This window comes from Suricata suricatta, chromosome 9 (genome assembly GCF_006229205.1).
Source record: "Suricata suricatta isolate VVHF042 chromosome 9, meerkat_22Aug2017_6uvM2_HiC, whole genome shotgun sequence".
Taxonomy (NCBI): domain Eukaryota; kingdom Metazoa; phylum Chordata; class Mammalia; order Carnivora; family Herpestidae; genus Suricata; species Suricata suricatta.
In genome coordinates, this window is record NC_043708.1 from 59,549,679 (window position 1) to 59,565,069 (window position 15,391).

General features: G+C 40.6%; 1 protein-coding gene and 1 long non-coding RNA gene across 4 annotated transcripts in view; one reads left to right on the forward strand and one right to left on the reverse strand.

The window, feature by feature from the left end:
- Window positions 1-15,391, reverse strand: part of PSMA6 (proteasome subunit alpha 6) — a 32,055-nt gene that overhangs the window by 10,548 nt on the left and 6,116 nt on the right. Inside the window, exon 1 of one of the 2 annotated variants that reach the window (XM_029950265.1) lies at window positions 9,962-10,124. The exons of the other annotated variant lie outside the window; for it this stretch is intronic. Within the exon in view, the coding sequence (XP_029806125.1) occupies window positions 9,962-10,037 (76 nt within the window). The 5' untranslated portion in view covers window positions 10,038-10,124. Of the gene's footprint in view, window positions 1-9,961; window positions 10,125-15,391 lie in introns of those variants that run through there. 2 annotated transcript variants of the gene reach the window in all.
- On the forward strand, window positions 10,183-13,797 carry LOC115300749. 2 transcript variants are annotated; one of them, XR_003912824.1, is made up of 3 exons: window positions 10,183-10,259; window positions 13,255-13,386; window positions 13,514-13,797. It is a non-coding gene; the product is annotated as an uncharacterized LOC115300749 (long non-coding RNA). The 2 variants fall into 2 exon arrangements; XR_003912823.1 differs by having other exon boundaries at window positions 10,190-10,307.

Genomic DNA, 15,391 nt, shown 5'->3' on the forward strand with positions numbered 1-15,391 from the left:
AATTAAATATAGACTACCCTACAAGCCAGAATTGCACTACTATGTATTTATCCAAAAGATACAAGTGTGATGTTTCGAATGGGTACATGACCCCAATGTTTATAGTCAAAGTATGGAAAGAGCCCAAATGTCCATTGACAGTTAAATGGATAAATGTGTATAGATACACAATGGATAAATGGATAAATGGATATAGTTATACAATGGAATACTACTTGGTGTTAAGAATGAAATTTTGCCATTTGCAGCAATGTGGATGAAACTAGAGTGTATTATGCTAAACAAAACAAGTCAGGCAAAGAAAGAAATATCCTATGATTAAACTCATATGTGGAATTTAAGAAACACAGCAGATAAATATAGGGGAAGGGAAGGAAAAATAAGGTAAAATAAGGTAACAGAGAGGGAGGCAAACCATAAGAGATTCTTAAATACAGAGAACCAGGGGTTGCTAGAGGGGAGGGGGGTGGCGGGGTAGGCTAAATGGGTGATGGGCATTAAGGTGGGCACTGCTGGGATGAGCACTGGGTGTGATATGTAAGTGATGAATCACTGGGTTCTACTTCTGAAACCAATACTACACTGTAGGTTAACTAATTTGAATTTTAAAAAAAGAAATTAAAATATTAGTCATAAAAATAGCAACAGAAATATTTGCTCACTGTAGAAAATACAGGGAATATAAAAAACAATGTAAAGAAAAAAATCACTCATAACTCTAATCCTTATTGACATTTTAATATAATAGATGTTTTAAAAATTCTATCAAGTATTACTCCAGCCACAGGGTCTGAATCCTGGTCTCCTACGTTTGGAAACCAACTGGTGATGAGGACCGGCTGAGAAAGACACTACCTGTGCCAAAGATTTCCTTTAATGGGAGCTGTAATAAAAAACCCTTATCAAATATTTCTAAGTAGCTCTATGTTGAAGACAGAAAAATAAATAAAAAAGACTCTAGCAAAACACCATAAAGAAAATCCTCAAATCTACCTCAGATTCAACTAGGTTATAATAGTTTATTTTTACCATTACCACAAGTAATTTCTAAAGCATAATGCTTCAAAATGTTTCTCAGTTCTATTTCTTATATGGTCAAAAGGCTTCTATCAGATCAAACCTCCACAAATTAAAAACTATGAACTCTGAATAACTACCTGAGGACACCAAAAAGTGGCCCACAGTAGGTAGATTCTAGAAGGAGAGACAAAGCTTGGAAGAAATGAATGGCATGAAGTGAGTTTCCTGTTTCCACAGCTTATAGACTGAGTGCAGGTCCTAATCAGGGCTAAACATAAAACCCACAGAAAATTCAGTCTTTTTGGCCTGAAGAACAAGAGAACAGTTTGGGGGTGACTGCAGCTACTGGAAAATGAGGGAAAAGAAGGGAGAGAGCCAGAGAGGGAGAGACCCAATTTATATATTATGTTGCCCAACTCTCTGGCTGATTCTGTAACCACACATACACAAGACAGACTCCAGGCAGCTTAGCTAAGGATAAAAGAAAGGGAGATCTGAGCTGCCACCCAAATTAACTGCCTGCTAGAACAAATCAACATTCTTTGGAGGAATATAGCAGAATCCATATCAACAACTCTATTAAATATTAACAGATAAAATACTCCAATTGAAAGCAGAAACTGTCAGAATGGATAAAAAAGCAAGACTCAAATATATGCTATCTACCACAGACACTCTTAAATAAGACTTTAACAAATAATGGAAAAAAAGATTATCATATAAACCGTAAGCATCAGAAAGTTGAATGGACAATATTAATTAACAGAAAAAGTAGAGATTTCAAGACAACAAATATATCAGAGATAAAGAGGGAAACTTCAGAAATATGTCATAGAATGTCAAAAAATGTCATAGAAAAATCAATTCATAAGGGAGACAGATCATACTCTATATGCATCTTATAAGAGTAGTTTAAAATACACAAAAGTAAAATTGACAGAAAGAGAAATGGTCAATCCCATCCAGTTAGAGATTTTACCTTCACCACATGACAACTGGAATAGACATACACACACACACACACACACACACACACACACACACACAAAGGAGACATACACAATATGGACCACACTATCGATCACCTTGACTAAGCTGTATCTGTAGAACACTTCTGGCAACAACTGAAGAATATGCATGTACCTGGTGTAATACACACACATGGTACCTTTACTAATAAGATAGAGCATATATTAGAGGCCATAAAACAAGTCTCAATAAGTTTTAAAGTACTGAAACTTTAAAACACTCTTCTAAATAATCCATGATCAAAGACATAATCATAAGGAAAACTTAAAAATATTTTGAACTGACTAGTAATAATATATCAAAACTTGTAGGATGCAGCTAAAGAAGTATTGCTATGGTAGAAAGACCCTAAGGTGGCCTCCTCACTATAATCCCCGCCTGTTGGGGCCCAGCAGGCCAAAAAACCTCCCGCAGAGTGACCAACTGACTGATGGCGTTGATGGCCAGACCTCCGGGACACAGGAGAATCTACATAAGCGACCGTTGATGGCTATGCCTCTGGGGCGCAGGAGAAAAATCTGGGAAGTTGTAGAACAAATCAAAAGACTGTGAAGCGACATTTGGCCTCCTGGGCTGCATATGTGGCTTCTATTTAACCTCTCTATAATTTTTCTCATCGCTTTGCAAGAGCAATGAAGGCATATATCTTTAAGTTTTGAATCAACTTGGGTCAGTTAGTGACACCTGCTTTCCCTTACATTATTTCTGTTCCCAGCTCATTGCCTGCTGTTGGGGCAAACACAATCCTCTGTCTAAAATTAACTCCTTAGATGATAAGCTCCTTGCCCAGACATAGCTGCTAAAGGGCCTTGAAGAAAAGAAAAATCTTTGAGAGACAGACTCCCTCATTCCTGGTTTTTTTTTTTTTACTTCTGTTCTCACGGCTGTTCTTTCTTTTGTGATAAAAAAAAAAATGATCCTTCCCAGAGCATGTTTTCACTCTCTCACGGACCATAAGCTTTGTAATCATTAAAGAGAAAAAAAATGTGTAATCCCCTATGGCATAAAAGACACTGACTTTCTTAGTAAAGTGTGGCTTTACCACCATTCACATTGTCTGTCTTCTTTCTTTCCTATAGATAGTTCGCCAACACCAACCACCTACTCAGGGACCGTTGGACTGGGGGTACGTGGGCTGGTCCCCCATCCTCCAGACCAGCCTCCAGGCGTTCACACCATTGTGTAATCCCCTCCTCCTGAATGTGGGCAGGACCTGTACCTTGCTTCTGGCAAAATATGGCAAAGGTGATGGGATGTCATTCTCCTAATTACAGAAGACTATCTTAAAAGCAAAAAAGGTATGTTACCTTCCATTGCGTATTTCTCCTACCATCACCTTTTGATAACATTGTTTTTTTGCCTTACAAAGGTAAATGTCTGCCCCAAATGAATACATATGCAAAATTAAAAAATAAAAATGTTTAATTAATACAGTTTAATGCTCCTAATAACAAACTAATTCCAATTACTTCATAAATTGAAATGTACACTTATAGCTTTGGATGTAAAAATATTATCAGCGGTAACAATTATGGCATTTACAGATGTCATTAAGTGAGCTTACAAAATGATTTACCTGTGACATGAGGCTAATTTCAGTCCTTAACTGTACTTGTGTCTCCTTTATCAATAAAATTATATATAGTTTATATATAAAAATACATAAGCATTCAATATTAATACACATATATTATATAAATATAAACACATATAAAAACTCTGTCTTACTAGCACACTAACTCTAGAGAGTCCTCTTGCTGGCTTCCTAAATGGCTGTATGACAAGGAACCATGGGTGTCTTCCAGGTAACAGTCAGCAGGTACCTGGAACCCTCAGTTCTAAAATTGTTTTTTTTAATGTTTTTTATTTATTTTTGAGAGACAGAGAGAGACAGTGAGAGCAGGGGAGGGTCAGAGAGAGAGGGAGACCCAGAATCTGAAGCAGGCTCCAGGCCCTGAGCTGTCAGCACAGAACCCAATGCGGGGCTCGAACCCATGAACAGTGAGATCATGACCTGAGCCAAAGCCGAACACTTAAACAACTGAGCCACCCAGGCACCCCATGGAACCCTCAGTTCTATACTGAAAGGAAATGAATTCTGCCAACATCCTCAGTGAGCCTGAAAGCAGAGTCTTTTCCAGTTGAGCCTCCAGATGAAAACACAACCTGGACAACATCGCAATGGCAGCCTTGTGATATTCTAAGCAAACTACTCCTGATCCACAGTAACTGTGACTTAACAACTAGTATACTAGCCTTGTTCACATTAGAAAAGGTCTAAAGAATCAATGATTTAAGTTACTACTTTAAGAAACTAGGGGGACGCCTGGGTGGCTCAGTCAGTTGAGCTTCGACTTTACCTCAGGTCATGATCTCACAGTTCATGAGTTTGAGCCCCACATCAGGCTCTGTGGTAACAGCTCAGAGCCTGGAGCCTGCTTCAGATTCTGTCTCTCCCTCTCGATCTGCCCTTCCCCTGTTCACACACACTCTCTCAAAAATAAATAAACCTAAAAAAAGAAAGAAAGAAAGATAAAAACTAGGAAGGGGTGCCTGGGTGGCTCAATTGGTTAAATTTCAGACTTCGGCTCAGGTCATGACTTCACAGTTTGTGAGTTCGAGCCCTGTGTCGGGCTCTCAGCTGTCAGCACAGAGCTCACTTTGGATCCTCTTTCCCCTCCTTCTGCCCATGCTTTGCTCACAGGCTCCCTCCTTCCCTCTCCCTCTCTCAAAATAAACGTTAAAAAAATAAGAAACTAAGGAAAGGTAAAATAAACCTGGTTTCCCCCATATTTCCTTATCTAATTCCCATCTAGATTAATTCACCTTCTCTGAGGAACCTTTCCTGGCTCTCCCTGGCTATGTCACTTTCTTTCTTTAAGATTTTTTTTTTTTTTTTTTGAGTAATAGCTACACCCAACATAGAGCTCCCAACTCATAACCCTGAGATCAAGAGCCACACACTCAACTAATTGAGCCAGCCAGGTACCTCATGTATCACTTTCTATAACCTTCTTTGTACTGTTATTTAAGTACTCACCATGTTGCACTGTAATTTTCAATAAAATTTTGTATAAATGAATCCCTATTATAATATCACCAGCATAAAATATATATTTTATAATAACTTTCAGAAAAATGTTAACTGCTGGAGTAAAAATCTTGAGACAACATATTAACTGAAGAGTATCTTCTAAAGAAATACTGGTAGGATAAAAATATAGTTTACAGCAGAGGTGAGCATGAAGGACAATTAAGAAAAAAAAGAATAGCATAAGGGGAACATTTAAAGGTATATTTGTTTTTTAAGCCTGAATTCAAATATTGGAAAGAGTAAACACTTTATTTTCATCACCAAAGATTAGGGTTTTTAGGGTAAAATTTCAGAAACTTACAAACTAGTAAGTACTATTAATCTCCATAATCTGTTTTTGAATGTCCAAAATTATGCAGGATAAGTGATAGCCCATTTCCCATTTTAAAAATGGAACAAATTATAATGAATTAATTCAATCTCAAGCCTTCATTTTCTTAAATACATAGTAAAATACCTATTTGTAAGGTATTAGATTGAGCCACGAAACACTCACTTTTATAGGTAAAAAAACAAACAAAACAGTCAAATATCAGCAGTTTCCATGGTTCAACCTAACACTAAACCATTAGGTTAGAACATAAGTTGGTTCCTTGACCACAAACAAAATGGCAAATAAGCAGTTGTTCTGTATGGAGACCTTTCTTTCACAGTCACCTCTTGTTCACTTTCTTTCCTTATACTTTTTCCCAGCACTTTCCCAACTTTTCTGGGAGTCATTTGTATACTAGGAGGAAAAATGGGGGAAAATATAAAAGATATTGCGACAAAACATTTAGGACAAGCACAGTATCAGACAATGGCTCATACTATGACCTGCTGAGTTGGCAATAGCAGAGATGCATTACCTCTTTATGAATGAACACTCATGGGCTTTGCAAGGCATCTACAGGGGATTCTGAGGGTCTGCCAATTACAGGACTATAAGTCAAGATTTTTCCCACCCATAATTTTGTTTAAAATGCTGTACTGAGTTTTGAGAAATAGGTATGTTTTTTTCTCTTCATATAATATAAACATGGGCTGGAAAAATAAAAATGAGAGATCTATTCATTCTATGATGTTTGGTTACGAAAAAAAAAAAACCAACAAGGTTGCTCTACTGGGGCAAGGCAGGTATTCTACAATATTTAATTTCAATGCTACATGCTAGAAACTTTTTGTTATTAAGATTTTTGGAAGCTGTTTATTCTTCTTTCCCTAACCTTGAAACCTAAATGAGAAGTGCATCTCTCTCCATACCACTACCTAATATCACCCTCTTGAAAACTATGATCCTTGGGGCGCCTGGGTGGCTCAGTCAGTTCAACATCCAACCCTTAATTTTGGCTCAAGTCAAGATTTCAGGTCATGGGATTGAGCCCTGCATCTAGCTCTGCACTGGGTGTGGAGTCTGTTTGGGATTCTTTCTCTCTCTCCCTCCCTCCCCGACCTTGCTTCCCTGCCCCTCTCCCCCATTCGCTAGTGAGCTCAAGCTCTCTTTCTCTCTCTCTCTCAAACGAAAAACAAAACAACTATGATCTTTAAGCAGGTAGGGTCATTAGACATCTTGGCACTGGCATGGGGATGTGGGGGGTGATTATGAGATTTGAAAAAATAATAGTGTTTGATGTCATTACTTTTTGGTGTACTTACAATATGTATTTATGTATACACACATTTAATATCAAATCTGATTTGAGGAGGGCATGAGGTTCAGAAAACACTATTTTTTAATGTTTGTTTATTTTTGAGAATGAAAGAGAGAGAGAGAGAGAGAGAGAGAGAGAGCGCGCAAGCGAGAGAGGGGTGGGGGGGGGTGACAGAGGATCCAAGATGGGCTCCACACCACCAGCAGTGAGCCTAATGTGGGGCTCAAACTTATGAACCTGAGATCGTGACCTGAGCCAAAGTCAAATGCTCAACTGACTGAGCCACCCAGGTGCCCCAGAAATACTACTTTAAAATGAGTATGTTTTCATTAGCAAAAGATGTAAAAAGTCTATTTATTTGTAAAACTCTTGATTTTTTTGTATCACCCATGTGTTCTTTCTGGCAGCATCCCTCACTGAAACATTTACTGAGCACTTACCCTGTGAAAGATACTGTTCTAATAAGTACATTATATCTATTAAGTCATTAAATCTGTAGAGCCCTAAAAGGGAGATGGAATTATTATTTCTATTTTACAAATGGAAGAAAATTCTCATAGTTGGTGTGGAGCAAGGACTTGAACCCAGGAATCCTGGCTGTGATACCAACGACAGACTGGTATTTCTAGATTAGAAAACTGTTCTATCCAGTCTGTTTCTACTAGTCTATTTCTTTCCTGTTTCTTATCAGTATACTCCCTTCTTAGAAGCAACTAGGCAGTGCTCATATCCACCTGGCAGGCAAATTCAAATGACACTCCTCACCTCCCTTGCCAGACCTACCCAGCAAAGGATCAGGAAAATCAGAAGAGAAAACCCTGAAAGTAGTGAGGTTTATTTTGTCCCACCTAGGGCTTAGTTTCCTCACTGATATCTTAGGGATTTCTGAAATTAGATTTCAAAGCTAGGTGCTCTGTGTATAGCACTACAATTTTTACACACACACACCTTGAATACATTCATTAAAAGAGAATTTTCAATAGTTACTAAAGAGTACAAACGACAATCACAAATCTTTCTATTACTCCCTGGAAGGAAACACTGTCAACAGCTTATAATTATGGGTAACATTTTAACTTGAAATTTATACCTCTATTTTTTAATTTATTACCTTTAGACTACATTTATGTTTTGAGTCCCAACTACAGAAGAGGAGCATATACTTACCTCTCCATTACTCTTTCCTTCCCAGTCACCTTCCCAGTTTTGCTTTATTAATTTTCCACTATCAAGGTTAACAATTTGCACTCATAATTCTTACATAGTTTGTCTCTGGTGGATTCTAAAGTTTATAAACTCATAAATAGCAATTACAGTATTATCATAAAGTACAAGTAATTCACTCAAGAACCAAGTATGGATAGACCATAAAAAAGTAAATATTCCATGTTTACAGAGCTACTAAGCTAACAAACCAAAAAAATGAGCCAAAGAATCAAATAAGCATCTAATTACATTTATTGAACACTTAATACTGTGCTAAGCACTCTACATGTATCGTTATATTTAATCCTCAAAACACGCACACAGGAATTATTAACCCAACTTTGCAAACAAAAACCAAGGCTAATGTGTATGTCATAGACCCCTTGCCAAGGTTGGCTAGTATGCAGCATGCAAGGATCGGAATCCAGGTATGGCTCCAGGGCCTGAACTCTTCTCTGTACTGCTTGCTCATACTAACTATTCTTTCACTTTCCTTTTTCTAGCAATGTCTAATTAGTGCCCTGCACAGCAGAATGTGTTATTCAGCAAAGCAGAGCTTAAAGTCATCCTGTCTAGATAGTAAGCTTTTGGACTACGTATTTCATTCCAAATCTTTTTAAATTACTTAACTGACCCTATATCCAGCCTTTCTACTACCAAATCTGGAAGCATTAAAGATTACTGTATGGCTGGATTTCACAATATGGTATAGCAAAGAGTAGGTCTGACTTTTCCTGTTCACATATTAGAAATCATAAAATAGAACATACAAAGCAGAATACAGAAAAATTCTTTAAAACTTGGGAAAGAAACTAAAAATGAAACTTCCCTGAGGAATTATCTTTCTTCTGTCTTTGGTCTTATTTTTCAATTGAGGATGAGTGAAAAGGGTTATTGAATTACCCTTGTTGTCTCTTGCTACATTATATACAGTATATAGCCATATACTGTGTAAGTTTCATTCCAAGTTATCTTCAACTATTTCTCTTAGGATTTCCAAGCTCAGATGATATTACTGTCCTCTCCAAAGCACTAAGGTACTAAACTCACTCAAAAATCAAAGGATCATGAGGCCTGATGTAAATCAGATTCTCCAGATACTAAATTCTCTATGGCAAGAGGTTAAGAATCCCTAACACCATTTCGATCCAACAAAATATATTGTTACACTAAATGAATTGTAAGTAGTTTAGGATTTATTTCCACTAAAGCTCTTCTTCAGCTAATTCACCATATCTCATCTACAATTCAGAAAAAGCTTTTAAACTATTTAGAAACATTCAGATGTGGGTTAAAAGGGGATGCTAACTTCAAGAACAGCTCTAGAACTGACAGCCACTCACTCGATCTACCAGTTTTTCAAAGATGTCCTGATCCCTGTAGATCCTTGGAATTTGGCATTTTTTTTTCTTTTTATCCGTTTGTTTACGTATCTGCCACTGCCTTTAAGCTGTGAGCTTCAGTATAGGAGAGGGTGTGACATCTTTGCATCCCCTAGGACCAGCACAGGGTCCGGCATATAAAAGGGTCTGAATGCCAGTGTGGAATTAACAGCTACAAGGAAGTGCAGGCTGCAAACAAAGGAAAACGGAGAGGAGTGTTTTAATGGTAAACTTAAGGAGCCGATTATCCTTTCGAGAAGTCCAGACGCTGGGCCCATCCAGGCCAACATGTAACAAGTGAAGAGGCGTCAAGAAACCAGAGTGCGGAATTGCAGTCCTACCTTCCTCAACTCTTTATTGTGTCCAGGAGGTGCGGCCTCTCGCCCTAAAGAGCCCGAGGCCTTCAGCCATCGGGCCCCCGATCCCTGCCTCCACACAGGCGTGGGAACACCACGGGACTGGACCCTGACTCGGCCTTTCTCCCGTCCCAGCTCTGGCCATGCTCAGCCGCGCACTAAACCCCGGCCGCGTCTGCCTGCTCCAGGCCGTACCGTGACAGAGCAATTCGAGTGGACCAAAGGCGGACTCGGTTCACTCACCTACTTGGTAGAGCCGACCCTCGGGTGAAAAGATGGTAATGTGGCGGTCAAACCCTGCGCTGGAACCACGGGACATATTGGCGCACCCACTATTTCAAGCAGTCTCTGAGCCCTGGAGCTCCCGCACCAGGCGTACAAATCCCCCCGGAAGTTGCAGCAACTGCTTCCGGGGCACCGGCAGGCTTCATCCGCTCTTACGCGCGGAACTCGCGACTCCAGCGCCAGTTGGAGCGCAGAGAGGGCTCCGAGGCCCCACCCCTCCTTGGGGGTGGGGAGAGCGGGGACTAGGAGTGCTTCGGTGAGCGCTTGCGTCAGCCGCAAGTCTCAGCCGGGTGCAAGATGCCAGGTGAAACTGGCGTGGTGGAGGGTTAGCGCTTTCATCTGAAAGTGAATGGACTACGGCGAGAACGAAAATCTTTCTGGGGGCCCCGAGTAATGATCTGCTTACCGGTGGGACCTAAACGGATGGTGTATTTAAGTCTCTCGTCACTTTGGGGACGTGTGTATCCCGCTTGTGTCTCGATTTCCTGCAATCTTCCTAATCTATTCTTTACCCACCCACTTACTTTCCTACTACAGGAGAAAATGGGTTGCAGCTGCTGCGGCAGTAACCGTTCATTTTAGGTACAGACGGGAGGGGGTTCTAGTAGCTACTGGAAAGAGATCTCGCCAGGCAAGGTCATTTTGGCCAGCAATCCCGACAGCTTTGTCTTAGACGTGGAACTGAGGAAATATAGGTGTAATAGAGGAATCATGAAGTTAAGTTGTCTTGATTATGAAGAACGGAAAAGACAGGTCGTATAGCCCCGTTCATTTGTTGAACAAATGGGAGTAGCGGACTGAGTAGCTCCGGGGGAACAGCAGGTGACTTTTTAAATTGTAAAATGGAGCCTATTTTGACTTTTCCCAAGGCACACTCCTATTTAACCAATATAAAATGCAAGACTTGACGTTAGGCTAGTGTTCCTCCCGCCCCCTCGCCATATAGTTTGTGCATCTGGGAGGCCGGTTTTGCCTACGTTTCTGGCACTTGAGTGCCTGCTGTAATACTAAAGCAAGGATTCTTACCTCTGTAACGTATTTTCTCCTAAACTCACTTTGCATTTAAAAGGAAAAAAAGTTTAAGAACCTCTTAAGTAGTTCTTAAGACCCAATTCTCAACAATGTTTTTAAAAAATAAATTTCCATGTTATTAACCTGAAAAAGTCCAAAAGTGAAACATGATTAAGAAAATACTAAATGCAAACAACATCTCTAGCACACAGGTACTTTCCAGCTCTAATTTCCAAGTATACCAATAAAAGTTGTCCCTTACTTCTGGTGCAGTTCCCTACCCTACCCTCAGGACCAACTCCTAACCTTTTGGGTGCTTTTTTCCCTCACACTCTGAGCAACGCTAGTGTACTGTAATTCCCAGACTTTGCCTGAATAGTCATAAAAAGCTCTCTGTAAGGATGCTAAGGAGGGTGAACTCATTTAGTCCCACAGCCTGAACAGTCCCCCCATCCCATGCTGATATCTCCCAGAACTACCTCTCCAGCTGGACCCTTCTCCTAAGCGCATTCTTATCTAATTGCTTGTGGGATGTTTTTCACTTTGAGACACAAGGTGCCTCAAAATTCAATGTATTTAAAACAGAGCTCATCATTTCATTTCTTTCCCACCAAGCCAGTTCCCACCCCTTGTACCACACTTTACAAGTACTCAGAACCAAAACCTTGCAGCAGTCTTCGATTCCCCAAAACTTCTTACTCTTCCCCTATATTATCATGATTCTTCGTTATTCTGCTCTTTTTCTCCTAATGTAATTCATAATTTTGTTTATTGTCCCAGCCCCCACTGCCCCAACTTAAGCTCCATGAGGGCAAGAATCTTTTGTTCATTCATATTGCTCAGGCCACTTGAACAAGGCCTTGCATATATCAGGTGCTCAGTAAATATTAGTTGAATGAATGAATCCCTTACAGCATCAGGGTTAAGAGTGCATCCTTTTCTATTTAGATCTGAATTTAAATGCCATTTGTGACAGTTACTAGATATGTGACCTTATGCAAACTTCCTAAGTCTGGATTCCCTTATCGATTAATTTTGGAGAAGATCCACTTTATGGAGGCTGTTGTGAGGATTAAATGAGAGAAGGCAAGTAAAGAACTAAACCAAGTACCTAGCATGTAACAGGGCTCATTAAACAGTTGCTGTTATTGTTACTTTCCTGTCTGGTCAGTTACCAAATCCTGTTGATTATTCCTATGGGATAGGATATGTCTGCTTTTCATTCTCACTGCCATGCAGTGATGGGATATTTAAAATCACAGACACCATAAGCCATTACAATGTCACATATTCAAAAAAATCCTGATCCTTTCTTGAGGTTACACTTAAGCTGGGCCCTGAAAGAGGCATTGGATTTTGGATGGTACATACATTTTAGTACTCAGCCTGGAAGGAGTCAACCTCATTTTCCACACAAACACAAACAAAGCTACAATTAGACCCCCAGACTTCCTGAGGGCAGTGGTCACATCTATTTTGCTCCCCAGTGTATCCTCAATGGCTAATGATGTCTAGCATAAAGCAAGCACTCAGATCATTCAGTGGATATGCATGCTGAGTTTTCTATTTATTTGAAGAGATTTGTGAATAAATGAGAAATCCAGATTTCAAAAGCCTAAAAGATCAGAGATTTTGTTGGAATTTGAGATTTTTTTCCCATACACAAATGAATTCCTCTGGGAAATCTTTCAGAAAGACAAACCCCTTGCTGATTCCACTGCTAAGGGAAATCCCCTGGAAGCAGACAGAATTGGGTGCTTGGGTGCCAAGCAGCAGCCAAACTACTTACCCAGGTGGATTTCCCCTTGGGTTAGGGAGCTTTCACCAAAGTCATCAGTACTCTTGTAGCTTTCACACAGGCCTACGGGGGCAGACTTGCTGTGTCTATGTGGAAAGTTTGATCTTCCTCTCTGTGGGGCCACCGAGTTATACTTTTTGAAATGACTTTCTGGTTTTTTGAAAAATTTTAGAGATGACTTGACATCTTGTGAGTCTTGGAAAATCTCCTGGGGGCCTCCATTTGGCAAGGCCCACATTCTCCCCTGGGGGTGGAGGTAGGTGGAAGGTTGGGGTTACCCACAAGGCAAAGGTAAAAAGTGGCAGCGTAGATTCCCAATGACTGCAGACATGCTGATTCACGTGGTGTTTAAAGGCAAGGTGAGATTTTAGCCCTTAGCTTACGGTGAACCAGGGAATATAAAAATGGAGCTTATATCTTTCTTTCCATGTGATATTGGCAGATGTTGAAACACAATGCCCAGAGTTGGCCATCAACACTGGTAAAAGAGTATTTTAGGAGAGTGAGGATTTCTTGACCTCAAAGGACAACTGTAGCCAGGACAGAGCTCAGGATGCAGCAACTTGGGTGGACAGTAAGTAGGAGGGAGGTTGACCTCTGCCCAGCTCCCCGGCCAGACTTCCAATGAGGTACTTCTCAGGGGACTGAAGGCAAGGACGTGGCTCTATTTGTATCTTTCCCTATTTGTGTCTTTCTCACAGCAATCTCAGTCCTGGAGCTCTTCTTGCACCCCAGGAGCTATGGTCGGCTGCCTGGGAGTTGTCATTCTGGCTGAGTCTCTGGGAAGGAGAAAAGTGATGTCTCTGTACTCCAGTTCTATAATTTATAGGTCAAAAAGACGGACAAATGAAGCACCAAGTGTGGGGGAAGTGTGCTTCTGTGACTTATATGAAGCACTCGGTTATGCCTTTACTTGAAAGTCCTTCAAATTCTTTATGTGACCAGATTCCAATAAAGCAGCACTCCCCTGCCCCCTTGTCTGTAACATCTAGTGTGGTTCTCTCATCCTCCAATACCAATGGTGGGTACAATATGATGCCTATCGACATAGCTACACAACTGTCATTTCCATTCTGCTCCATCCTTTCCTTACCAGTCAATATAATTCTGTGCCTGGATTCTGTTAGTCATCACCAATATTGAAAATGCTATCCTTTGATTTGAAAGGGAATAAACTTGCATCAGCCTAACCCAAGGGTCATTTAACTAAAACTATCCAGGAATCTCCCATCCCTCCCTTCTATAGAGCCAAAACTTTTTTTTTTCTTTTTTTAGAGCCCAAACCTCTAACTTTCAGTTTACCCTTGATTTTTAGCTATACCAACATCAGTATTATCCTCTCACAACTTTTGAGGTTTCTCTTGCTTTCTCAAACTCCCCTTAAATGAAGATGCAATGCTCAACTGATCTCTTGTTTCTGGAAGCCAAAGATCTTGAGAAACACTGAGAGCTCTCATGGGTCTCCCCAGAATACTGGAAGAAGCAATGGAAGACCCTAGCTGGCTTGGGCTTAACCGTTGGTGGTTTTTAACATGCAACTTCCCCTTAGGCATGATAACACAGGAAGCCCTGCATAGCTTGAGAGAACAGCAAATGTTCCAGTGAAAAATCTGAAGGGGAAGGGAGGGGCATGAGTCTTGAACATGGTCAGGCTCTGCGCTGAGCGTCAGAAGCACTGAATTACAGTCTGAGCCTTGCCACAGACTACCTGATGACCATGATCTCGGTTTCTTCTCTCAAATAGGCAAGCATGCTGTACCCACCTTAAAGGCATACAGAAAAAAAAATATTAACCACTGCTGTGAAAATAAGCCACCTACTATTAGACCTGAACTCAGCTTCTGTCTTCGTAAAGGGGGGCCACTGGTAAATAAAGGACTGGATTGTTGGCTACTTCATTTTGATCGCTCCCTAGTACAGAAGGAAAGCAGTACTGCACCAACCTGCACTGCACTCTGCTATTGTTCAGAAGTGAAAGTCTATTTTCTTAACTTGGAGTGCAGCCAGTTCTTACCCACCCTGTCCCCCACACAGGCAGCCTCGCCCACGGCTGTGGACAGAGGCGTGGGGACTGTCAGGATCAATCAGTTCACTGATAAGATTTTCATACCTATCTTCTTGAGGTCTTTAGGGATGTTATTTAACTTCCTTCAGTCTGCTCGCCACCCTCAACCTGCCCCCCTTCCAGCCCCCTAATCAGGTGGGGAAAGGGAGGTACAGAAGTTGGCCAGCACCAAGAGACTGAGTTAGGAACAGAGAGGAAATAAGACTCAGCAGCCTTCCCTTTAGCTTAGAGACACTTCCTCTTCCTTGAGGTTTCCTAATTGGCTTCCTTTAATTCCTATTTTCTTACCACAAAATTAAGTCATCTCGGATGCTCAGAATGAGCCAGCAGCCTCTCTCTGGGTAACAGGGGAGAGAGTAAATGAATGAGGTTTCTGATCATTATAACCAATATTTTCAGTCACCAATTTAGGGACTAGTTCTTGAGAAGCCAGTTATTGATGGGAAAGCCAGAGAGTGCTCCAGTCCTATTTTCTCCTTGCTTTGAAATGATATGATAGATCTCAGCTGAGATC